At 39.5% G+C, this 23,648-nt stretch overlaps 1 protein-coding gene across 1 annotated transcript; it reads left to right on the forward strand.

Annotated features, from left to right (window-relative positions):
- Positions 1 to 995: 995 nt before the first annotated feature.
- dnajc5ga (DnaJ (Hsp40) homolog, subfamily C, member 5 gamma a) lies at positions 996 to 20,766 on the forward strand. Its single transcript, XM_069657238.1, has 7 exons — positions 996 to 1,117; positions 9,138 to 9,262; positions 10,701 to 10,914; positions 12,734 to 12,890; positions 13,369 to 13,547; positions 15,609 to 15,648; positions 15,812 to 20,766. Exons 2-5 carry the CDS (start codon positions 9,147 to 9,149, stop codon positions 13,542 to 13,544), a joined length of 663 nt encoding a protein of 220 aa, XP_069513339.1. The 5' UTR covers positions 996 to 1,117; positions 9,138 to 9,146; the 3' UTR covers positions 13,545 to 13,547; positions 15,609 to 15,648; positions 15,812 to 20,766.
- Positions 20,767 to 23,648: the final 2,882 nt, after the last annotated feature.

Consider the following 23,648-nt stretch of genomic DNA (forward strand, 5'->3'; position numbering starts at 1 on the left):
AATGAATTAAAAAAAAGAATTATGTCTTTGTTTAGTGTATTTCCATTAACCCCGATTCTGATTCTGTAGGCTGGGAGAGCAGTTGAAAGCTCATTAAAAATGCTAGACAATGAGCCTTGAGTTAAATTCATTTTGTCAAGAATTCATTGTCTCCAGAAAGCTGCTAATTGTCATTATTAGCAATAACAATCATTATTTTTAATCATATTTGTACCATAATATTAAACATTTATGTGTCATAAACTCTTGTTATATTAAGTGGAAAATATCTCCGTTTAATTTGCATAGAAGCTAAGGAAAATACATCAATTTGGAAAGCATGCGATAATTTAAAATTAAGTGAAGTAACAATAAATGCTGCATTCACAAACTATCGGAAAAATCTTTATTCCAATTCATAAGACTGCGTCAATGACTCAGCAGAGATCAAATAATTAAGGCAACATGCGTTAAGATTGAAAGAGCAAATATTTAAATCATTAGACTGGGCTCCTGTGTGACACCGAAGCTAATGAGATGTTTAAGGGCCAGATTTGATACTCCTACTGGCGCATAATTCCCCTGTAGATTTGTTTTATTGTCTGGAATACTGCGAAAATATATTGTGGACTTGTATTCATTCTTTGTGTAATCTTCAATTTATGTGGATGTTTGCAGAGGCACTAGCCAATTTCCTCGTTAGAGCTGGGAAAAACAGCTTTTTGTTAATTATAAAAAAACGTCAAATAGTTATTACAACATTCTAGATGTTATTTTACTTCTCTGTATTCCTCAGCAGCTGCCTATCCGAGCTGCGATGAATAATTGATGAATAAAAAGTAACTGATTTTATGATTAGCTTGTATGTTTGAAAGGCGGATTTTGTGTGAACCCTTGAAAGCAGCATCCTTTCTGTCTTCATTTCCTGGAAGGAGGAATCAGCCAATCACAGCGCATGTCCTCTGGCAGAGCGAGCCCAAACGCTACCCGAAGAAGCGACCCGGCGGCTACAGCAGGCTGCCGATCCTCTTCACCGGGCTAATATAAGACTTAAAGTTGAGATTTAAGGCATTATAACGGATGCCTCTATGATCCAGCTAACCTTACAACGAGATATACAGTGTTCAGTTTACACAAGGTAAGCCATTTCGGTGTTCTACATCAGCTAGCTTGAGGTTAGCTAACCGTGCCAAGCTGCCATGGTCACGCACGCCGAACTCCATTCAGAAAGCTGTCAGTTTAATGTGGACTTGCTTCTAAACAAAGGGAGCAAAACTACCTCAACGAGTACCTATAAAATGATTCTAAAAACCTTAAAACACGCTGAGATACACTTTCACTTTGGATATGTTTAAAATCACCATATTAAAGGTTTTTTTTATTAGAGTAACACAAAAAATTGGAGGGCGGTGGCAGCGATTAGTTGTGGACAGCTACAAATGAGGATTTGTACTGCTTTTGAAACAAATGCTGCATTCATTTGTATCTGTGTTCACCGAATCGTACATAACCTACGGAAAAAACGCAAGCGAAAGAAAAAACGCAATTTCTGCTAAGTTAATGTTGCAAATACAGGTAAGGATACATTAAAATGATCGAATTTTAAATGGAGTTTTGTATAGCTCTGTGTTGACGTTAAAGCCTTGTCAGGGCTACTCCTAGGTAGCATGTAGCTTAATGTAACGGACATTTTTATAGTATTATTGATTTAGCCTGGCTTTAGATAACACACTCAAAATGGTAAGATGTAACATGGGTCGTGTAACAGTTAGGTAACCTAGTAGTCAACACCTGGGCCAGCGTGACAGTTTCTTCGGACGAATAAGAGAGAAATAACGGAACAGGGCGAAACAATGTTGCTTTGATGTGTGGTAACAGTATTTCACTGTAACATTTATTTATGAATGACAGGCTTTTGAATAGAAAGTATTACTCCATGTGCAGGGAGATTAGCAGCGGATTAGAGCTCCACAAGGACAAACAGACGACAATCACGCGGCACTCCTCCTTCCGTCACACCGGACCGTTATCCCCCAAAACACCGGCCCCAGACCAGACCAAATCTTTATAATATCATCTGTCTGTAAGGATGCAAAGTGACGTCACACATAAACTGGTGAGACTTTGTCCAACAGTGACCGTTAGGACCAGAATCAGGTTTCCCTGCAGGTTAACATGTTTACGTTCGGATCTTATGACCTAATGGGGACTTTTCAGCCCTGAACTGAGTATCTCAGGATGTTTCTAAAGGTGAGTGCACACTGCCCAGACAATGCCCAACTCACCTCAACATTCTCAAGTTGGCGGTTGCTGGTTACAGTCTTTAGAGTGTTCCGAAAACCAACTGCCAGCTCCGCACTGCCCAGGCTAGGGATGCACCGATCAGGATTTTAAGGGCTGATACCAATTACCGATTTTTTTTTTTTATAGTGAGATCTGCCAATCACCGATCCGATCACCGATTTAAATGCATTTTTTCAACCTTTCTAAGAATATAAAAATCATAACAGAGCGAGAAATTAATACATTATGATCTTAGTGTTTTTTACCCATTGAACAATTAAGTGTGCTGCATGTCGTAGACAAGTGCAAACAAGGAACCTTAACAACTTTAGCAACAGGCTCATGTGTGTATAATGCCTGCAGTGGGTGGTCTCATCTAATTGGACTTCCGTCAATGATGGATTTATTTTTAACAACGATGGAAAAATATTAAGTTGTTCTTTGGTTTGATACATTAGAAAATTGAGCGCGATCTAGTAATTTTAAGTAATTCCCACCCCAAATGACAATCGCCTTTCCAGTTATCTAACCTGATTACGCACAAGTGAGAGGTTTTTTTTGCCTTTGCTGTCACTGCAGAAAAAAATCATTACTCTGCTTGTGTGGTGCGCGAAAGTGGCTCTTAATTTTACGTCACGTGATCGGTTGGAGTGATCAGCACTTAATTAGAGCCCAAATCGGCCGATTTGCATTGGCGTCCGATCAATCGGTGCATCCCTACTCAGGATGATTCTAACAGTGCAGCATCACAAGTTAGATTATCATATCCACCGTACTGTGTTATATACAAAGGTAACTGATTTGGCTTAATTAGAAATGCCATAACAAAGTTGTAAACAGATTCAGCCACATGTCGTCTCAACAGTCATCTTACCTGCCACCTCAGTTGGCCCTGGCCTGAATTCCAGACATTGCCACCACTGAACTCTCTGCAACCTGTCATGGCTAAATATAGCGCAGCCTTTTTTTTATTGTACCTGTGACTTGTATTATGGCAAAGAAGTATGCTTCTACACTAGTCTAATTATAGTTTTTGAGGCGGATACCAATATAGAAATTGGGGGGATGGGGAAATCCAATTATATAACTGCCGTCTATCTAGTTTGTAATTATTATTATAGTTCAAGAAAAGAGTGCATGCAGGAAAAATGGTTGGAAGCAAAATGTTGATGTTAAAGTCATGCGATTGTGGTGTTACAGCCTAACATGAGCTTTTTATTACTTCTTGTGATTGCCTTTATGCTTCAGAATCATAAAAGAGGTATTCATGTCTTACTTTAAAAATGTGGAAGTATTAATAATACATTTATTTACATAACTAAGTAACTTTTGTTAGCCACTCTGTTGTGACCAAGATGCATCCTAAGCAGGACATTTATAAACCCTGATTCCATGGTGACAAACTATGCAAGTGAGACTCTATGTAAATGATGTCACATGTATTTTGCATAACTGTCCTGCAATTTAGTTCTTCTATTGGTCAACTTACGCACCAGTATCGACATGTCTAATACGTTCACAACAATTTATCATTGCAGTTCTATATTCTGTTTGTCAATAAATTGTATTTCTAAAGCCAGACTTTATCCCAACGAAAAGTAAAAATTATTTTATGTAAACAAGCCATGCTTTCTCAATAAGCATGCAAACATTATATCTATTAAGCCTAGGTATAATGGCTTACACATCATTTTGATATATTAAGATGAAGCCCAAGCACCTATCAGCTGCCTTCAGATGAATTGGTGTCAGTTTAGTTGTGAACAAAAACACCTTTACATTTATTATAGAGACATGTTGCAAACATATGTAACGTGTAAAACATGCTGAACAGCAGGTAGACATAGAAATATATTGTCGCCCTGACTTGTGCTATACAATTATCATTATGCTGCAGCCAAATATCGATATTTTAATTCACAAATATTTGGCAGGCTAAACAAGTTTCACTGTGATTTTGACTCACCGCGTCACTACTTCACGGTGGTGCCGCTTAGGACATGAGTGAGGGTAACGTGAACGGAAATGACTTGGATGACCAAAGAAGAAGCTGATAGCAGGATAAAAGAAGAAGACAGCGGGATAATATCAGACAGTGGTGAAGAGAAGTTAAGAGATGTGTCAGCCACTTTCAAATCCCAAGTCCTGATTTGATTTCACAGTTCTATAGTTCTGTAAATTTAATCAATCTCAGTTTGCGTCAAATTCTGTGAAACTGACACCAAATTGCAGCGAATACATTATTCCTGCACTTTACCTTTTTAAGAGGCATTTTTTTCATTGGCTTAATCAGATATCACATGTATCGTTATATGATTGTCTTGCTTAATTTTTGCAGAATCGCTGTATCATGATATCGTTATCCTGGGCCTTGCGATTTAATATTTGTCTATTTATCACACTTTATATCGTTATCACAATATTGAACCTTGTCCGAGGGACATATTCTCATGCTCGTGGTCGACTTGTTTCAGTCTGGTGTATTTAACCTGTGTTGGCCTCTTTACCTTTAACTTCCCTCCTTTTGTAGGTAGAAAAATGAGAGTTTAAGTCATGCAAAACTGCACATTTCATGGTAATTTATTTTTAACAGATTTTTTTGTTATACACTTGGAGTGATGGGTTTACTACTTTTATTCTACGCGTTTGCTCTTGTGTCAGCTTTGACTTCCCCTTCCCTCTCTTAACACTCTTTAATGTTAAAGGTCTCCAAACTAATACTCATAATTACAGGCGGAGCCGTCAAATATGACAGGAGTTATTATAAGGTTTATGTTGAGCTACCGTTTCCACTTCATCTCTGAGTTTTAAATCCATCTTGCAGAGCCTTTTTTGTCAGGACCTTTGGGGTTCTTGGCCTTGCCTGTTGTCATTACACACTTAACATGTCACACACCCTGGAGAGCTGTTGTTATTTTTAACAATAACGGAGCTATTTTAGGATTAGCAGTGTTGCAGAACGGATTCTGACGAGCACATCTGTCCAAAGCAATAAAAAGCTTGTAAAAGTGGCAGAAACGGTTTACTTCAATGTTCGGCTCTATTTATAGCCTTGCAAAAAATGTTAATTTCAGCACTTCTAAATATGGACCTGAGTGAAAGGATGAGTTGTTTTGCATCATACTAACAGATTTGTGCTGGTTGACATTGGTTAGGAAATGCCCTTAACTATGTTTAGTCACACAGTCTACATCTCTTCTTCTGAGCAGCAGTAAGGCTAGAGTGATGTTTAAATATCGTTTAGTGTCTTTCAGTTAGTGTTTGTCTAGTGGTGAATGCTGTTTGTCTTTGCTAATACTCTTTTTCTGTATTTTTAAGACTTTTCTTGGGTTATGTCTGATTAAGGAAGCTTGAGACTTGAGCCCAGCCCTGTCTTAGTCTCTAATCTAACCCTATTTAAACACTTACACATACTTTGCCTCCCTATTTTCCTGCTTTCGTCTCTCATCTGACAGCCTTTCAGCTAAAAACTCCTGCTGAATAGTTGCTAAAGTTAGATCTGCACTGGATTAAACTTGGAGCACAAAAGACTCGCAGTGAAGTGAAGACAAAAGACTCCTCTGTGTGTCTCTGTCTCTAGTTTTAGGGACTGCTCTGGGGCTTCATTTTGATACCGTTAGTTTTGTTAGCGTGATGAACGAACCATCTGCGCACATACAGCCCGTGCAGCCTTTAACGTCTGCACCACAAACGACTGCAGTTAGCTAATTAAGCTAATAGATCCAGCTTGGGGAAACCTGATCGATCGCTCCGGTGTGAGCTGCTGCAGTTTGTACATAAACCTTCAAGACCACCAGGCTGCTGCAGAAAGAGATCTGCTCGGATCAAAGGATGAGTTATCAGGCCTCTTGTATGGAGCTGCTCTCCTGCCAGAGCGCACTGAGGGGTTTGCAGCACATTTGGAGGGTTTGGAGTATTTACATCAGCTTTCTTGGCTTCTGCAGGCGTGCCATCTGGACCTGCAGAGTTTCCATCTTTGAGAAGAAATAATGGCCTTTTTGATATCCTCTTAGCAGGGTCTGTTAAGATTAAGAGCCTGACTGTTTATTTTTTATGTGCACTTAATACAATAATTTAGTTTTTTAGAGTCCAAAGGGAAAGGAATGAAATAGGTTTGATATCACACTGTCGTAGCTGCTGCTGTGAGATTAGTTTCTCTCTCGTCATTGTGTCAAGTGTTTAAATGCCCACTAGTGTCCTGTTTGTAATTCCTTCCTGACACATAGAGATGAGTAATGGCTGATACCAGCTACCCCTGCAGTTAATGTTTGATTAAACATTAAATATATTCTATATATATAATACTGTTGATAATTCATTGGTTTTGTAAATATTGCTAGCTTTGACTAAAATATCTATTTTCACTTGACAGCTGAAGAGAGACAGGATGCATATGGGCAGGAGAGAGTGGGGATGGCATGCACCTCATGGCAGAGGGTTGGAGTTGAACCGGTGGCCAATGTAATGAGGATTTTTTCCTCTGCACATGGGGTGCCTGTTTTACTGATTGAGCTAAACTGCCGCCCCACTGTTGTCGTATTATCTTACTGTCTCAAGATAATTGACCTAAGACCAGTTGAAGTTTTCATCGGATAGATGAATTCTGACACCTGATTCTGCATTGTAGGCAGTGTCCGAGGCAGAAACGTATATCGGTGTTGGAACAACTTCAATCCTTATTTGGTTTTGCCCATGAAAACAGCTCATCTCTGTTTAAGAACCCTAAATAAGACCTTTTCCTTGTTTTGAGGAACATTGATGTAAAACCTGGTGTACTGCGAGAGACTCAGGATACTTTGTCACTGGGGCCAAAGAACTGAAACTTCCTATATTAAACTGGTAACTTTTTTAATTAGGGTTATAACCTGATTTAAAAATACAGATTAAAAAAGTTCCGTAGTTAAAGCCTGTATGTTTACTTAATATAGAAAATAAAGTATTTCTGATGCCAATTCTGAAAATGATATTATACGAGCATCCTATCTTCCCAAAATCTTCAACCAAGTCTCCTTACTGTATGATGTCCGCTGCTGTCACTTTTGATCATGTTATGGATACACAGACATATGTGTAGGCTAGATACATCAACTCGATGCTCTTTCACAGTATTTGCAAATGATCTTTCCTCTCTCCTTTTCTATACTCATATCTATTTAAGATTTCAAATGCTCTGAGTTTTAAATCCTGTGCATATCTGCCCCCTTAATCAATACCTAAAGCACAAACATAAATGAAATTTCCTGCCATATCCCAGAAAACATGTTTGATAATATAAGTCATGAGTAACATGGTGGCTCTGTCTGTGCACTTTGAGTCCCAGCCTGTATTCGACACAGCAGTTTAGATCTGTGATCATTGGTGTGGGTGTGTGTCGGGCTCTTCAGCCTCTCTGATATGGACCCGAGCGGGTCATTTGTAAGATCAGCAAAATGTAATCTCCTTAGTCAACGACCCCTCACAGCATTATTGTAAGAGCTAGTAAGAATGTGTGTGTCAGTGCAAGGGTGTGTGTTTGTACCGCAGCCGTAGATTAGCTAAATTCCCTTTTGTATATTGTAATTGTGACGCGCTAAAGCCAGGCTTTTACTGTAACTCAATACCTCCAGCTGTGGAGTAATGGTGATTATGGATATGATTACACCTAAACCTATGACATCCAACTTCTGTTCCTCACGTCTTGGCCCAAAGAGTCATACCTGGTCTGCTCTCGTTAGATATAGGAGGTGGGGCTAATGCACCTGGACTCTTCATTTTGGCTTGCAGATCACAGCTAAAGTAAAGAAATAAATGTAGTATAAATTAGATACGACTCCAAAATAAGCGGCGGCCAATGATAATAAATAACTGGTTCTTTCCCAAAAGTGAGATACTTTTTGAAATTAATCATACACAATAGCGCAATAGCCTGCAGTTCCTCAAGTGTCCACCACTTGAGGCTGGCTCCAAAAGCCAAGAAATAACATTATGGCAGATGGGAAAAATTTCATTCATTTTTTTTCATGTTTACAGCCTGGTACAAAAAACGGTTTTGTTATTAATTGCTCACTTCTCTGTTAATGCGTCCGTACGGGGGGTGAATTGTTATATAACTCACCTGTTTAATTATATAACGCCTTAAATTATAGGGGTGGGGTCACTTGAGCGACAGGTGGATACTGTTGGCTGTCTGCTCGACATCACCACAGTCACACAGCTTAACTTCTGAGCCGTGTTCGTGTTGTTGGAGCCTTTTGGTTTTGTTTGTTACTAACTGACCGTTAGAGAAGGCTTGGACTCAAGAAGACTCGAGGCGTCATCCACACGGTCAACAAAGCAATAGGTGACGTCACAATGGAAGCGTCCATTATTTATACAGTCTGTAGAAGGAACACATACGTGTAATGATGTAATTGTTGTATACAGTGTGTCTTCATTCATTTAAAGGTGTGTAATATCTGGCTTGTGTAAATCTCGAGGGTGTGCATTCAAAACAAAGAGAGGAGTACATTTATTTTTGTTGTGTTTTATGACCTCTGCTGGAGTACTTAACTTTAATTTCTTTGCCTTATCCTGTTTGATCCTGCAGAAGCACAACTACCAAATGCTCAAATGTGTTGCTTTTGGTCTTCTGAACACGTTAGCCTCAAGCTTGACTTCATTCGTCCCTCCAGGACTGTGTGACTTTCTAACTGTACAATAAACACAAGCCGGGCTGCTCCTTTGGTAAACAAACAATAATGGGCAGGTTGAAACAAAGTACTTCATGTTTGCTGTTAAACTGTGCTGAATTTTGCAACAAGGCCAGACGCTGCAATATTTGATCTCGTAGCCCTTTGTAGCTTTTGTTATCGTGGCTATGATTTTTGACTAAGTGTTATGTCCTCTCCTAAAATCAGAGGTGAGCCATGGCTGAACCGAACCCCCGACCCCAGAGGAAGATGTCCACAGCTGGGGAGAGCGTGTACAAAGTGCTAGGGCTGGAGAAAGGAGCGTCAGCTGAGGACATCAAGAAAGCTTACCGGTAAGCAGTCTGAACATTCATTCATCTGAATTATTACCCCAATTAAGCTGTCTCGGCTGTCTCCTTAGAGAGGATTAGTTTCTCCAGAGTGCGCAGGCTAAACACATTGTAATTATTACTTTTGGGTAAATCCACCTCGTAAATTTCTGTAATCCTGTTCCTAATTATTTAGACAAACTCCCCACAATACGGGGTCAGATTACCCAAGTGCTGTCGACCCAAATTCCACCGCCAGTCTTGTAGCTAAAAGAGCATGTGTCTGTCCGAGCAAGTGGAGCAAGCTAATATTAAACCATCTGCTAATAAGAATAGTCTGCAAATGTTAAAAATAGACATATTGCTTGTTCTGTTGTTGTTGTTGTTTAACCAACATTACAAAAGCTAATGTGTTACAGGATTAAACTAAGATGAGCAGCAAACCCTCAATATTTTAGAAGCTAGAACCTGCAAATTTGTGACAATTTAGCTTTAGATTTGTACTCAAGTATAATCTGGACATCATTTCCCAGATTCATTATTTATTTAGTCTTTAAGAAGTCATACAAATAATGCTAATAGGGTTAGCTGCTAAAACTGCTGCTTCATACAACAGCTGGAGGAAGTGGCTCTTTGGCCATTTTGCTTTAAATCTAAATAGTGAAAAAAAATTGTTTATCAGGTATAAGTTGGATTTTTCTAGAAAATAAAATATAGACATTTACAAATATAATATAAATCATCACTTATGGGCCTCTATACATGTGTGTTGGTGAGTGTGTGTGCAGACCCTTGTGAGACCCTTCCCTCTGCATCTATTCTGTTGTTTTGCTTTGCACGGGACGTTTTCAGGAGGGGCGCTGTTGTGGTTCCCTGAGCCAATCACAGCATATAAGTGAGCGTGGGAGTGGTTCAAATTAGCAGCTGGGCCCCATTCAGACCGGTGAACATGGCGACAGAGCGATGCAGAGTTGGCCTTCTTTCTGTTGGACATGTTGGTGCCTCAAACCGCATAGGACAAGCTAACCGGCAGTTAATCATTTATTATAAATAATAATTTGGGGCCCAGTTTGAATGTGCTGTTGACAAAATGCAAAGAAAAATCCTACTTATTACACCTTTTTTAGGCAATTGTTTCAGCTCTAATTGTATGTTTTTTTGTTTTTTTTTGTCAGCTAATCAAAAATGCACAAAAATAATCTTTGAAAAATAAAAGGAGGTCTCTCAGAGTGAAAAACAAACCAACTATGTGACATGTAACCTGTAATCCTCCCAAATATTCTCCTTTTAATTTAAAATGACTTTGGGGAGCAGTTAATTATTTGCTATTCATATTCAAAAATATCATAAAAACTAAAATAAAAAGAATCTTAACCCGACCCCTCCCTTCTTCTTTTGTCCACATTCCCCTCTGCTTTACATTACAACATTTGATTTCCTGTGTGCTCTTGTCTCCTGTCAGGAAGTTGGCGTTGAAGTACCACCCGGATAAGAACCCCGACAACCCGGACGCAGCTGAGAAGTTCAAGGAGATCAACAACGCCAACTCAATTTTGAACGATGAGACCAAGAGGAAGATCTATGACGAGTATGGCTCCATGGGCCTCTACGTGTCCGAGCAGTTCGGAGAGGAGAGCGTCAAGTATTACTTCCTCATGTCCAAATGGTGGTTCAAGGTTGGTGCCTTTCAGCTGAATGATTTTAAAGTCCCTTTTTGATTAGAAGTTGCATAAAGGTGAAAATTTGTGCTAAATCAGACTATTATTAGGGCTCACTTCAAACAGGTCAGTCATGTCAAAGGCTTTTTGTGCTGTCAGTGTAATATCGTGCAGCCCTAGAACTGACTAGATAGCAAGGTAACAACACTTTCTACAGAAAAATTGAACATGCATTGGTGCATCATGGGTAATTTCCATCTGTCTTTGGGAGTTGGGTGGATATGTTGTTGCCTGTACAGCATCTCTGTTCTGGATGTCTGACTTGACGCTGGAGGACGGGGAGCAGCTCGTTCCTCCTCTCGGCCTTCACACACTCATGCTGCACTTTGTGCTGTTTTTTCAGCTGCTTCAACAAGTTAGTCGTGTTGCTTTGCGGCGCAGACGCAGGTTTCATGACCTCTTTGATGATTATTCTTTCTCGCCCTAAACCTGAAACACCTCTGAACAAGCGCTGACGAGCCGTTTCAGGGGAGCAGCTCTTCGTCTTCTGTTCCAGACATTTGACTTTAGTTTCTCCGACCGTCTCTGTTGTTTACTCTTCACTCTAAACTGCCGCTGTGAGGTAGGCACTCATCAAATGACATGCCAGCTCCCCCAAAAGTGAAGCCCAAACCTCTCCATCGCCCCCTGGGGGAGTGGCTGTTAGTTTAGGGAGCGCTTGATTTGATATGCAGCAGAGTTTTCTACGGGCGGAGCATTTTAAAAGTCAACATCACCATCAATCAGGATCATTTAATTGTGGGAAGACAAAATCATGATGAGGATTAATATTCGATTAATTGTGCAGCCTTAGCCTGTTCCGTACCTTAATATTGAAGAGGCTGTCGCAGTACATTTGTATGTTTGCTAAGAATTAATTGTGGTTCATCAAAAATTTGTACACATTTAAAACACGTGTTTTTTGCTTGCTGAACTCATCGCTCACAAATCCCCATGAACCCACAGAGTCTGGCGGGTTCGTCCTGTTTTTCCTTCATGCTTCAGCCTTCTTAAAAGTTAAATTCTGCAAATCCCTCCTTCTCTTTGACACACACACCCTCAGGAAGAGACTTCTTAACTTGAGAGAAGAGGCTGGATGATTCATTTCCATTAATTCTGCTGCACCGGCAAAGATCTCTGTTTTACATGTTATGATACTTCTAGGTTGTTATCTGGTACATACAAGTGGCTCACACAGTATAACCACCAATAAATGTTGCTTTTTATTTAGCTTATAATGTCATAAACCATCATAGATAGATTATAGAGCTGGATATTTCATCGTGTGATGGTTCTGTCTTTATGTGTACCACCTATGACCAAATGGGCTGTTCAATTCCTCTCAAATTAGTTTTTGCTTATTAGCAGAGCACTAAGAGATCTGACGCTCTGCAAGCCTCCTAGTAAAATGTTTGCAAGACGCCGACGTGTGAACGCAGCCGGTAATAGTCAGGAACATTTACCGCAAGCCAGTCGACGGGGTGATGATGTTTATATCATGTGACCGCTGTGCCACCTGAAGAGCGACACATGATGGGATGATTAAAAAAATCTGAGGTTGAAGAAGAAGGATCATTTACAAGACAGACTGTAAAGATGTCTTGACTGGCAAGAGGAGAGGAGCTTCTGGCTGTGAGGGCGGACTCTGAAATTGTTCGCCAGTTTCAGGGACCACAACGTCCTTTTTTACGTTTCTATTGGGATTAAAGAAAAAGTGAATGTAAAACATTTCTGTTGTTTCCTGTCTTACATGACAGTACTTTTAAACACTGTTTTGTTTGCTTGTTATTTCCTGCAGGGTCTGGTTCTGTGCTGCACGTTGTTCACCTGCTGCTGCTGTTGCTGCTGCTGCTGTTTTTGCTGTGGGAAATGTAAACCACCAGATGATGATGAAAACTACCAGTACGTCGACCCCGAGGACCTGGAGGCCCAAATCAAAGCAGAGCAGGACGGAGGTGAGAGGATATGACCTCTTACACGGGTCTTAAGAACGCTGATGTTGTTAATATTCTTTCCTTCCAGGTTTTTATTTGTTTTTTAAGGAGGAATTGTTTCTTTAATGACTTTAAAACTACCTTAAGTTACAAAAATCTGTTGCTCTGTTTTGAAAAGCTATCTCTGTTAAGCCTCTCACTTCTGGGGTCTTGGGGGTTCACAGTATTTCTACTAAAAGGTTAATTTAAACTACTATAATGTTGGTCTGTCATAACTTAACTTCTTTCCATTTTATTGCTTTTTAATTCAAAGTTTATTTGCAAGAAGATGATTATGGTATTTCTTCTTTAACAGATATATACTCTAGCTTTTAATCCAGTAATGCCACAACAGCTTGGAGGAAATCGGTAACCAGACCAGTGCTTTCTGTAACTCGACCGGGGAATTTGACTTGCTCTCACACTGCAGGATTCGTCTTTTCATGCTCCAATCCCACAGGTTTCACAGTAATCATAGGCCAGCCTACATCTAATCTGGGTCCAGAAAGCCCAGAGGGCAAGAGTCAGCCCATCCCCCTGCCAATGCCCATGCCTCCACCTGAGCCCCAGTCGCCGGCCTCGGCCAATCCAGCAGGGGAGGAAAACCCCGGGGAGACCTTACCGGAGTCGAAATGACTCGTAAGAGCCGCCTCGTCCGTTTTTTTTTTTTTTTCTGTGTCACATCATCCGTTTTTGTCTTGTATCAGAATGTGTGTTAGTCCTCAGCTGTTTGTGGCTCATCACTGCTTCCTCTCTCGTCCATAACAGACGGCCTGAGCTGTCCAGTTACTACTGTCACACATTAACTTCTTTATTCATCATGTCCTTTAAGCTGTACCTGCATGTTTTTTTTTTTAATGTTCAGCTGCTTGTGTTTTATTGCCACTGTATTGTTTGCTTAAAATGCAGCCAGAAAGGAAGCGTGGCTGAATGCTGAATTACTTAAGCTCCAAAGTTTAGCAATTTTTTGCACTTTTTCGCATTAGCATCATCAGACACATATAAAGACACATTTTGACTGTTTTTCTACTAAAACTGATTGTTTAAAAAATAGTTTGGGATTTATTTAGTTGACAATAAATCCACTAACTAATTTACAGCTGCAGCTCTACAGGAGACGAATATCTTTCAGCATGACAGAAAACTCAAGAAGCCATTTAAGTGAACTGATCAACGTTGTTTAAAGCTCCTGTGAGGAGTTTTTATGAAACAGACTGAAATTAATCCTGATGACTCTATATGACCTACAAAAGCAAACCAGACCATCAGAGACACGATTGATTACTTCTATATAGTTGTTTTTGATGCCTGAAACTGCTGGCGAAGGGGGTAGGCTTCAGACAAAGCTAACTGCATGCTGCCTTTCTTTACATTTTCCAGGGCAAAAATTTTAAATGAGTGATACATATGACTGTTAAAGAAAGCAGGATGAGACTTTTTGTTAAAAGCCACCAAATAAGCATGTACAGGACAAAATCAGCGAAGAGTTATATCCATTTTCTTTTTTACTTTTTTAAACAGTGGGTATCATGCTGTTTCACAATTTAGGACATGTATATATAATGTTACAATGTTGGATGTTCAGACTAAACGTGGGTGAAGTTTCAGATCTGTAGGTAAAAGTATGTTTGAGTAATCCCCAGGCTTCTCAGCTGAGTCTGCAGGCTGCTGTGAACGCCAGGTTTCACACAGTTTTTTCTACATGCTGCACTTTGTGACGTCACAAACACAGAATTTTAATCTCAGGTGTTCTCATTTAAAATGTCTATTCTCAGTTCCTGGTCTATTCAGTTCTGCTGTTGTCACTGTTCAGCCTTGGTCAAGTCACTGGTTGCTTGTTCATCCACATTCACTTTCATTCAACTAACTCTAACCACTAATGCATTCATTATAGTTAAAGGAGCACGCTTTTCTGTTTGATGTCCCTATTTTTTTGTGTGGTTGCTAATTTCCACTAACAGCATTTTTTTGCACTGGCAGCGCTTATTTTCTGTACCAAACCTGTGCAGTTCAGCGTCCTCAGCTCAAAAAGGCACTCAGTGTCAGCTGTTTTATGTTGCTGCAGTCACACCGCTCTCAGTTGAAAATATTCCAACTTTAATAACACAGCTGCATTTATCAATGTCACTTCTCTCTCACCAACCAATCAAAACCAAGAAGGGGATGGGATTTACAATATCAACTTTGTCAACAACAATGGCGGAGGATAGGCTAATCCTTTTACAGGTGTAGAGCTGCTGCTAACACCAGGACACCTTTGCATTGTTTTTATATTTACTTTGTAAAGTTTCCTTGAAGAAAAGCAAATATTAAGCATACAGAGAGATTTAAAACCGACTTAACGGTCACTACCGAGGCAGACAACTTACGAACCTAGCAACAGTAAGCAGCGCTGAAAGTGAGGTTGTGGGCGCTGCCAGTGCAAAAAATGCTGTCAGTGGGCACAGGCCCTTCATTTTTAAATGTTTTATTTGTTCGTTTGTTTATTTATTTATTATTGAGTTCTTTTTTTGTAATTTACTTACACATTTTTATCACAACTCAGTTTTTTTCACTGTTTTTATATTGTTTGCTATAATAACTTTAAATTATAAAGCTCTTGCATGATAGTAATTTTGTCCAAGTGGGTTTGAAGAAGAGAAAGAAATCTTTTGAAAATTTGAATTGAATTTTGTATTGTACCTTTCCCTCCTCCCACAGGAAGGTGAAGGCTTAGATGAGCCCCAACTAGCGAATACAGGTATGTAAGATACTGTGCGTGATATTTTATTTGTCCATTTGGAAGCTAAAGCATCAAACACCTCTAAAAAATACAGCACTCATTATATTATTCGTTTTAAGTCTTATTATCAGCTATTTTAACTGTCTATTAATCTCATTTTGACCTCTGTCTTCCTCCTCAGCCTGTCGCGCCCCTATTCTGATCCAACCACATTCGACTGCTGCCGGCGACGCAGAGATCAACCAGCCCAAAGCCACCAGCCAGCCCTGGCCCACACCTCAATCCTGACCTGACAACCAACCTGACCTTCCCACTGGACAACACCTATAAGGTGGGCGTTAAGAGGCTCTTGCCCCCTTCCATGGAACTCAAGTTATGGAGAAGAATTCATGCAAATAAAACCACTAGCTTGGTTGTAAAATGCACATTTTTTTAGCTCTCCTCCATTGAGTCCTGTCTCTTCTTCAAGCTTGCCATATACTTTATCCTAACCTTGGCTGGATGCCACCTTGCTAGCAGTTCAGCCATCCAGAGCTAGCATGACGACATGCCTGGAGTGACCTCACTAATCTGTTCCTGTCATCCCATTACAACCGGTGAGGATGTGACACTTGGCAAGGAGAGGGCAAACACAGGGAGGACAAGAGGGCGTCATGGAAAGGTGGTCCTTGATATTTATCCGCTCTCCAGATCAGGACTGGAATTATCTTCTTTTCTCTCTCTCTGCTCGTCACCAACAGGAGCACTTTTTTTTTTACATTGCTCCCTCTTTAACTTGTTTTGGAGAAAAGAAAACACACAAGGATTTTCAGTAGAATTACTCCAGGGTGAAATTGGATGCTACTTCTCATGTGTGAACTTTATCAAACGCCAGCATCACGTCAATGTGGATGTGGAGGACCTTTTTTTTCTCCTCTTCCTTTTGTCTTGTTTCAACAAACATTCTGCTAGATCTTTCATTACCACCCCCCTAACGTTGTCTTTTCTTAGAAGCATTTGCTGCCAAGTGAAATTATTCAAATATTCTTTCGAGGAAGGACTAACTGCCTCTTCAGAGAGCATGGTTTTAAATCGGGACACCACTACGTTTCACATGGACGAGGGAGGAGCGCAAGCAGAGGAGATATGAAACGGCAGAAGTGACTGCAGGACTGATGAATTCACACAAACATTACGACTTTGATGTTTAATGTCTGAGCCAAAACCCGGAGCTGCGAAGTCGAGGCACCTCTCCGCACCGTGCATGTATTTTTTTTCCGTTTGCATGCGCCCTACTGTACAGCACTGGAATTACACTACACAACCTATACCACAACACTTGAGAGAGCTGCCTCGCCTCAACTTACAGACTCTGGTGACAAACACACACTATATACAGACAAATTGTACCAGCCCATGTGTCATGTGCCACCCTTTGCTAAAAAATACAACCCCCAGCATAATCTATTGACGAAAAATGGATGACATGGAACAGAGAAGCATTTTAATGGTTACTAGAAAATTGTTTTTATTAGTTATTTTGTCGGGTCTCATTATCGGGGTCTCCTCGTGTTGCAGTCAGACTATTTGGTAGACCAAAGGCAACAGCTACATGTAGCCAGCCAACCCATGATGACTCTGGTGGAGGTGGATAGTCTCTGGAAAAGCCATTTGCTGCACCTGTAAGCCACAGTTCAGTTTGTCAAAGTTGTTTGTATAATATGCATAGAGTGCTGCAGGGATGATGTTTGTTTTAAGGCCATCCCAGACGTCGGTATCGCCCTGGATCTCGTGTTAAGAAGCCAATGGGATTGTTCCATTTGATTTTGAATTATGTCAAAAAATTAAGCTCTGTTTGACACGTTTCATTCAGCAAGATCATCTTTTCAAATCAACTCCACTCATGTTTTTTAAAGCTTAAGAGCCTGTGTCCACTAACAGCGTTTTTTGCGCGGGCAGCGCCTGTTGTCTTTACAGAACCAATGCAGTTCAGTGCTCGGCGTTCTCAGCGCAAAAACTCCTTTTAGCAGCAGCTGTTTTTTGTTGCTTCGCTCACAGCACTCTGTTGAAACTATTTCAACTTCCCAACGTCAATGTCACTTCTCCCTCACCAACCAATCAAAATCAAGAAGGGGCGGGACTTCCCATAATGCCATTATTGTAGGAGAAAAAGGCACTTTGGATTAGTGCCTTTGGAGGACGCTGTCCGCTTCTCTAATGGGCCCTGGAAAACCTCCACCAGACGTAAAACACGTCATCTGGCGGAGGTCAGGGAGCTCGCTAAACTACACTTCCTCAATCCAGGACGCCCGCCTCCGATGTCATGTCTCGTTCAGAATCGTCAGGTTTGAAATGTAGACTGCAGACCTGAAGATTTTTTAGATGATCCACCGGTATATTTCCTGCAGCGAAAACGGTAGTATTTCACTCCAGCGTCTCCTGCTTGGCCGTTCCTTTCACGGGCAGGGGCGCAATGCATGCTGGGTGTTGTAGAAATGTAGAACGGGCGAAAACACGAGCTGTTCTTAAAACTTTCTCCACAGCTATTATTGCTTCTATCGATTACAGAGAACACCAGCTTTGACTGACAAAGGGATGAATTGCTCCTTTGAAACAGAACTTATCACTACCAAGGGATGTGGAAGTGCCACCAGACAACTCTCATAACCTAGCAACAGTAAGCGATGGTGAGAAGCGCTCTGAAATCGAGGTTGTGGGCGCTGCCTGACCAAAAATAACGCTGTTAGTGTTACAGGCCTTAAAAGCAAAAGTCTCCTGTGTTCGGCGTGATGTTTAATGTCTCCGTCAAACTCTAGCATCAGCAACCGCCACTTTAAGATGCATAAAAGCTTTAAAATTCACAAGTTGGCTGTTCACTGACATATTACACATTGTATCGACATATGGAAGCACATCAATACTATCTAAATTCACAGGTTTTAGGACTCCTTCCTGCTGCACTCTATTTTGCTCTATGCACCTTTTAAAGCGGGTCTGTTTTTTTAACCTCAGTTCAGGTTGTTTATTTTACCTCATAGTTCCAAACTACATAAACCACCACCTTTAAAGTTACTTGACAACCTCTAAACTCAGGTCCAGATTCACTAACACTACTAAACGCAGGCAATCTTCTGTGTTCACTGAATGCACGAGATGTTTGTTGATTACTTTGAGAAGTCAGCAGTCAACTCTGTCTTCTGCAGATTTCAGGCACTCTTATTTAAATTGCAGTACTGATCCATTAAGTCTTAAATCTTCACCATAAATCTCCATTTTCATATTCAGTCTTGAGGTTTCAAGATAAAAGTCGTTCTCCCCGGCTTCCTGTTGTAGGTGACGGTGATGTGCCTTGAAAAATACCTGCAGCGCTGACAGAACGGGAAAACTCTCGATGCAACATTTCAGTGTAACATGTACTGCACACGTGCAAGAGTATTTTAGTTGTTGTTATGCTTAGTTTAATGTGTCCTGTGAATATAGCATGGTATATAAATAATCAGTTATACAAACAGGTACATGACTCTATACCTTTTTGTATTGTACACATTTTAATGAGAAGTATGGCGCTCTCATTTGCTGTTGCTGGTCATTTCGAGATGCTCTCTCCCTGTGCACACCTTTAGTGAATCTGGATCAAAGTTGTTGTCGTATCAGCTGCACACAGAACTTCACGGTGACCACAGCCCCTGCAGATATTTTGAGATAATTCTCACTTTTTCACAGTACACATTTTAAGAAATGTTTGCTTTTCCTTAGTCCCATTTTCTTTCCAATTAGCATGTTAGCATGCAAGGTTTTAGCCTAGTCAAGTTAGACGGGAGCATTCACCCTGCAAGCAATGTTGTCTGAAGCTTCCTGAGTAATCACATTTTCCTTATAATGTCGTAAAAATGGTAAAAATGTCCGTCACGGTTTCCCAGAGTTCAAGGTGACCTCTTTAAATGTCTGTCCAATATGACAAGAGATTTAGTTTACGATCATGCAAAACCGATAAAAGCAGCAATCGAACGACCTTAACTGAGACCCAAATGCAAAACTCGACATCGACGAAAGGGGGAAAAAAGCTTTTTTGTTTCCAACAAAACTTATTTGAATAAAACAAAACTTTGAAAACATGTTTTCAAAAAGTGCTTGGTAATACAGACCCTCCTTTGTGATATGTTCTGGAGACTTCATGTTTAGTGCTTAGGTTAAACTGTGGAGGAATTTAGCTATTTTTAAAACAGAATTTTCTTCCTCTCTTGCTCCAGGGTAAAGGGTAAGGGTATTCCCGCTATAAATGAAGGCCATAGTGTGTCTGCATGTCGAGCTGAGGTGAAACATTTCCGTTAAACTTACTTCTCAGCTTGTAAAGCTCAGTATCGCCTGTTGAACTGCAACAAGCTAACGTAAAACAACAGGACATGTAAGGACCAAGGTCCTTTTTCCAGCTCTGCATCACTTTATCTGGCTCCATCTTTAAAGGTTTCCCCAGAGGAACTTATAGGTCATCATTTCATGTCCAGTTTTTAACCATCAAAAGCCAAAACTTGTAACTTCAAGTGTCCCACAACATTTCAGGAACAAGTATTTTTTGTCTTTCTTCAGAAGTTATTTTATTTATTATTTTTGTAATTGTTGTAAATAACTCACAAAACGGCTAAATAACTTTTAAAACTCCTCAATATTAATGACATGTTTTATGTATTAATATCTGTCTTAACAGTGTACATACATTTTTTTTTTTTTTTTAATTTGTCATAAAGAATTAATAAAAATTGGATCTTACTAACATGGGTGGTCAGCTTGGATGTTAAATGATGAGCGCTAACTCTGAAGCCATTTGTGTGTCTACTCTTAAATACTGGCTTGAATGCTCCATGCTAACCTGTTAGCATAGTGTGTTTAGGGATACAAACCCCGTGCTAATATATGCTAAAACGGTTAGCTTTCGATGTCAGACGGTTTATTTTACATCTATGTTGTCATTGTACTCATTTGATCAGTGGGACAATCTAACAGTATTGATGTGTAACAGCGACAGAGAAACATGACCTTTCAGAAGCAGAGGTTTTTTTGGCATGGAGGGCGTTTCACTCAATATTGTGGTTCCCTGTGGACGATCTGTAAATGAGTTATTATGAAATTCTACCAAATAAAAAAGGGGGATTTTATAACTTCCTGTCCATAAGTTTGTCTTTTTTACACTTGCATGATTGTTGCTTCTAAACAAGAATATTTATATGATTTTTTTACTTTCAAATTTTGGTGTAATTCTAAGTTTTTGAAAGATTAACTTCTTCATTAGGAAACTTCTTTAAAACAATCAGTTTTATTGTTAACTCAGTTGGATACTCGAGAAAACGTTTTTGTTCGGGACTATTTTACATATCTGATGCCCAGTGATGACATGAAGCTGGTAGTGGAGAAGCATGTATGTGTGTTGGTATGTTTAGCTTACTCTGCAGCCGCCCTCCTTTCCCCAATCTATAAATAGTCTGGTAATCCCATTAATAGCTTAGTCTGCTTAGCCGACTCCATTCTGTTGATTAGCAAATACCTTGTGTGTTTGGTCACCACCAACTGACCTCGCTGCCATCTACTCGCTTATCCGGATTCCCACAAAGGTCAGAGGTCAGGGACAGTAAGAGAGAGGGTTATATTGTAGAGCTGATTAGGGTAAAACCAGTGTTTGATTTAAATTGTAATCTGGCTAAATAATCTGGTCATATTGTTCAGTTTAATCGTGTTAATTGTGTAATAGATCGGTGTCTACGTTTGTGTGAACATTTTGTCTGGATTGACATCAATTTGACTTTTTTTTTTCTTTTTACAGACCTGTGATCTTTTGAGAACTTTGGACTTCATTACTTTTCTGAATTTCTGCCCTGAATCCTCAAGTATTTACATTTGGTGGAAAATTAAAAGTTACATATAAGGATCGGATTTTTGTAAGATGAAACTTGTTTTTTCAGTTATTTCATGAATTTCAACACTTACTTTACTGAATTCAGATTCCAATTGTTCTTAACAACTTAACTTGTAAAAAACAGCTCCAGTCATGCTTTAAGACCTATAACATGCTCTGCTTGAAGTAATAAATTGTGTCTGATATGTTTTTTTCTGCAAATTACATTTAATTACCTAAAAATCATCTCCTCCTTCTCCCTCATTAAAAATTCCCCAATCTGCATTGTCCCCGCCCACTATGTACTACGTTTCTCCTTTTGCAAAAAAAACATATCTGCCATCGTTTAGCGGCAACTTGTTGAAACTTAGCTAGCTTGAAATGTAGTAATTAGTAGAAGTAACGTTAGTAGTCAGTAGTGAGTTTGCAAAAATGACTGGCGGTTACAGCTGGCTCGCGCATTGCCAAAGTGGTTGCCATAGGTTACACATAATGATATGCATAGCGTCACCCCGTCCATTAACGGGATTGGCTCCTTAGGTTTGTGATGTCACAGCCTGTCCTTGGTACACTGCAGTTTAAAAGCAGACAGGCCCAGCAATGGAGATGACTGCTCATGTTGTCCCTGATATGTCTTGTAGCACATGAGAAAGGTTTAAAAACTTGATATTTACCCCAGGGGGTCATTTAAATGAAACGTTTTAATTGAATATTCATTAACAGCAATGTGTTGCCTTTATAGAGGTCAGTGCTGTCTACATTATTCAATAATATCTAGAGATCAGGGTCATAGCTAATAGCCAGGATTGTGGGAATAGTTAGGTTAATCCATTCTTTCTAAGGCACACACACACTTTAAGCAATGTTTTACTTTTACAGGTCTTTATATTTATGAATTTTAATGTCAATATTTCTCATAGCTGTCATGAAAGTTGTAGTTTTTGTTCCTTTCAGGGAGGTTTTAACACAACTGGAAGATAGACTGCAATTCACAGAATAAGCCTTTATCCACCATGTGTAGTTTGTTATAATTGCAGAACAGAAACTTTTCCTCAGGACATTAAAAACCCCAAATTCTCTCCAAAATTACTAAGCAAATGTCCCTAGTAGAAATTACAGGTGTACACCATCAATATAGAATTAAATACAACCTTTCTCCTGACCCCATGAAATAAATTAGATGCCTGGAGGGATGAAAACAGTAGATGGCGTTCTTGGTTTAATAAATGTTCCCTGTCTGATGTTGCAGTCGAGAGCTGTGTTTGTTTTGAGAGCCCAGCTTTATCTTAGGCTCTAGTTACTAACAGGGATTCTTTCTCTGTTTTATTTTCATACGACCTCTTCTGGCTCGATGACTCAATCACAAACAATTCACATTTTAAATTTAGCAGTTGGTACTACATATTAAAAAGAGACCCATACAAAGAGAGGCACAGATCTCATTGATCATATACATTCCACATATTTATGTCTCGTCTATACAGAAGTTACTTTAAATATGTGTGTAATATGTGTAAGTATTTCAGTATTATCGTCTGTCTCTTTATGGAATTAATTTGTGCCATAGTTGTGATTATACCACCAACCAAGCCAAACCAGCGCCCCACACAAGGGAGCTTTTGTCTTATAAAAAATATATATATGTGATTTGGATTTATGTGTACTAGAAATCTCAACCATTTGTAATACTGTATTTTACCATGAATCCAACGGGATCCGAATTGTTCTCTTTTATTTATTACCTCCTAATTTAGGCTAATACTAAAAAAACCTAAATCTGAACAAAGTGTGTTGATTTAAGTTCTTGTTCTGTGCAACTGCAAAGCTGGCAAAAAAAAAAGTACAACTTTTTTACATCCTAATATGTTTTATTTTTCTTTAGTGCTAAAACACATTAGCTTAAGTTCAGTTATAAATAAAACAAAGAGGTTTCTTTCTTTATTGGCAATTCATTGATTCTTAGCAAAAAGACTAATTTAACAAACAATTATATGTTAATGGAAGTAAGCGAAATACTGAGAGTTTCAAGCGATATTAGTCATAATGTTAGTCAGATGAATGCAAACAAAGTTTATCAAAGCTAGGCTGGGTTAGCTAATTAGCTAGCTAGCTTAACAATTATTCAGCATTATTTGATGATGCTAAAATTTTA

This window comes from Semicossyphus pulcher, unplaced genomic scaffold (assembly GCF_022749685.1).
Source record: "Semicossyphus pulcher isolate SPU_LCO1_2020_fin unplaced genomic scaffold, fSemPul1.0.p SCAF_11, whole genome shotgun sequence".
NCBI lineage: Eukaryota > Metazoa > Chordata > Actinopteri > Labriformes > Labridae > Semicossyphus > Semicossyphus pulcher.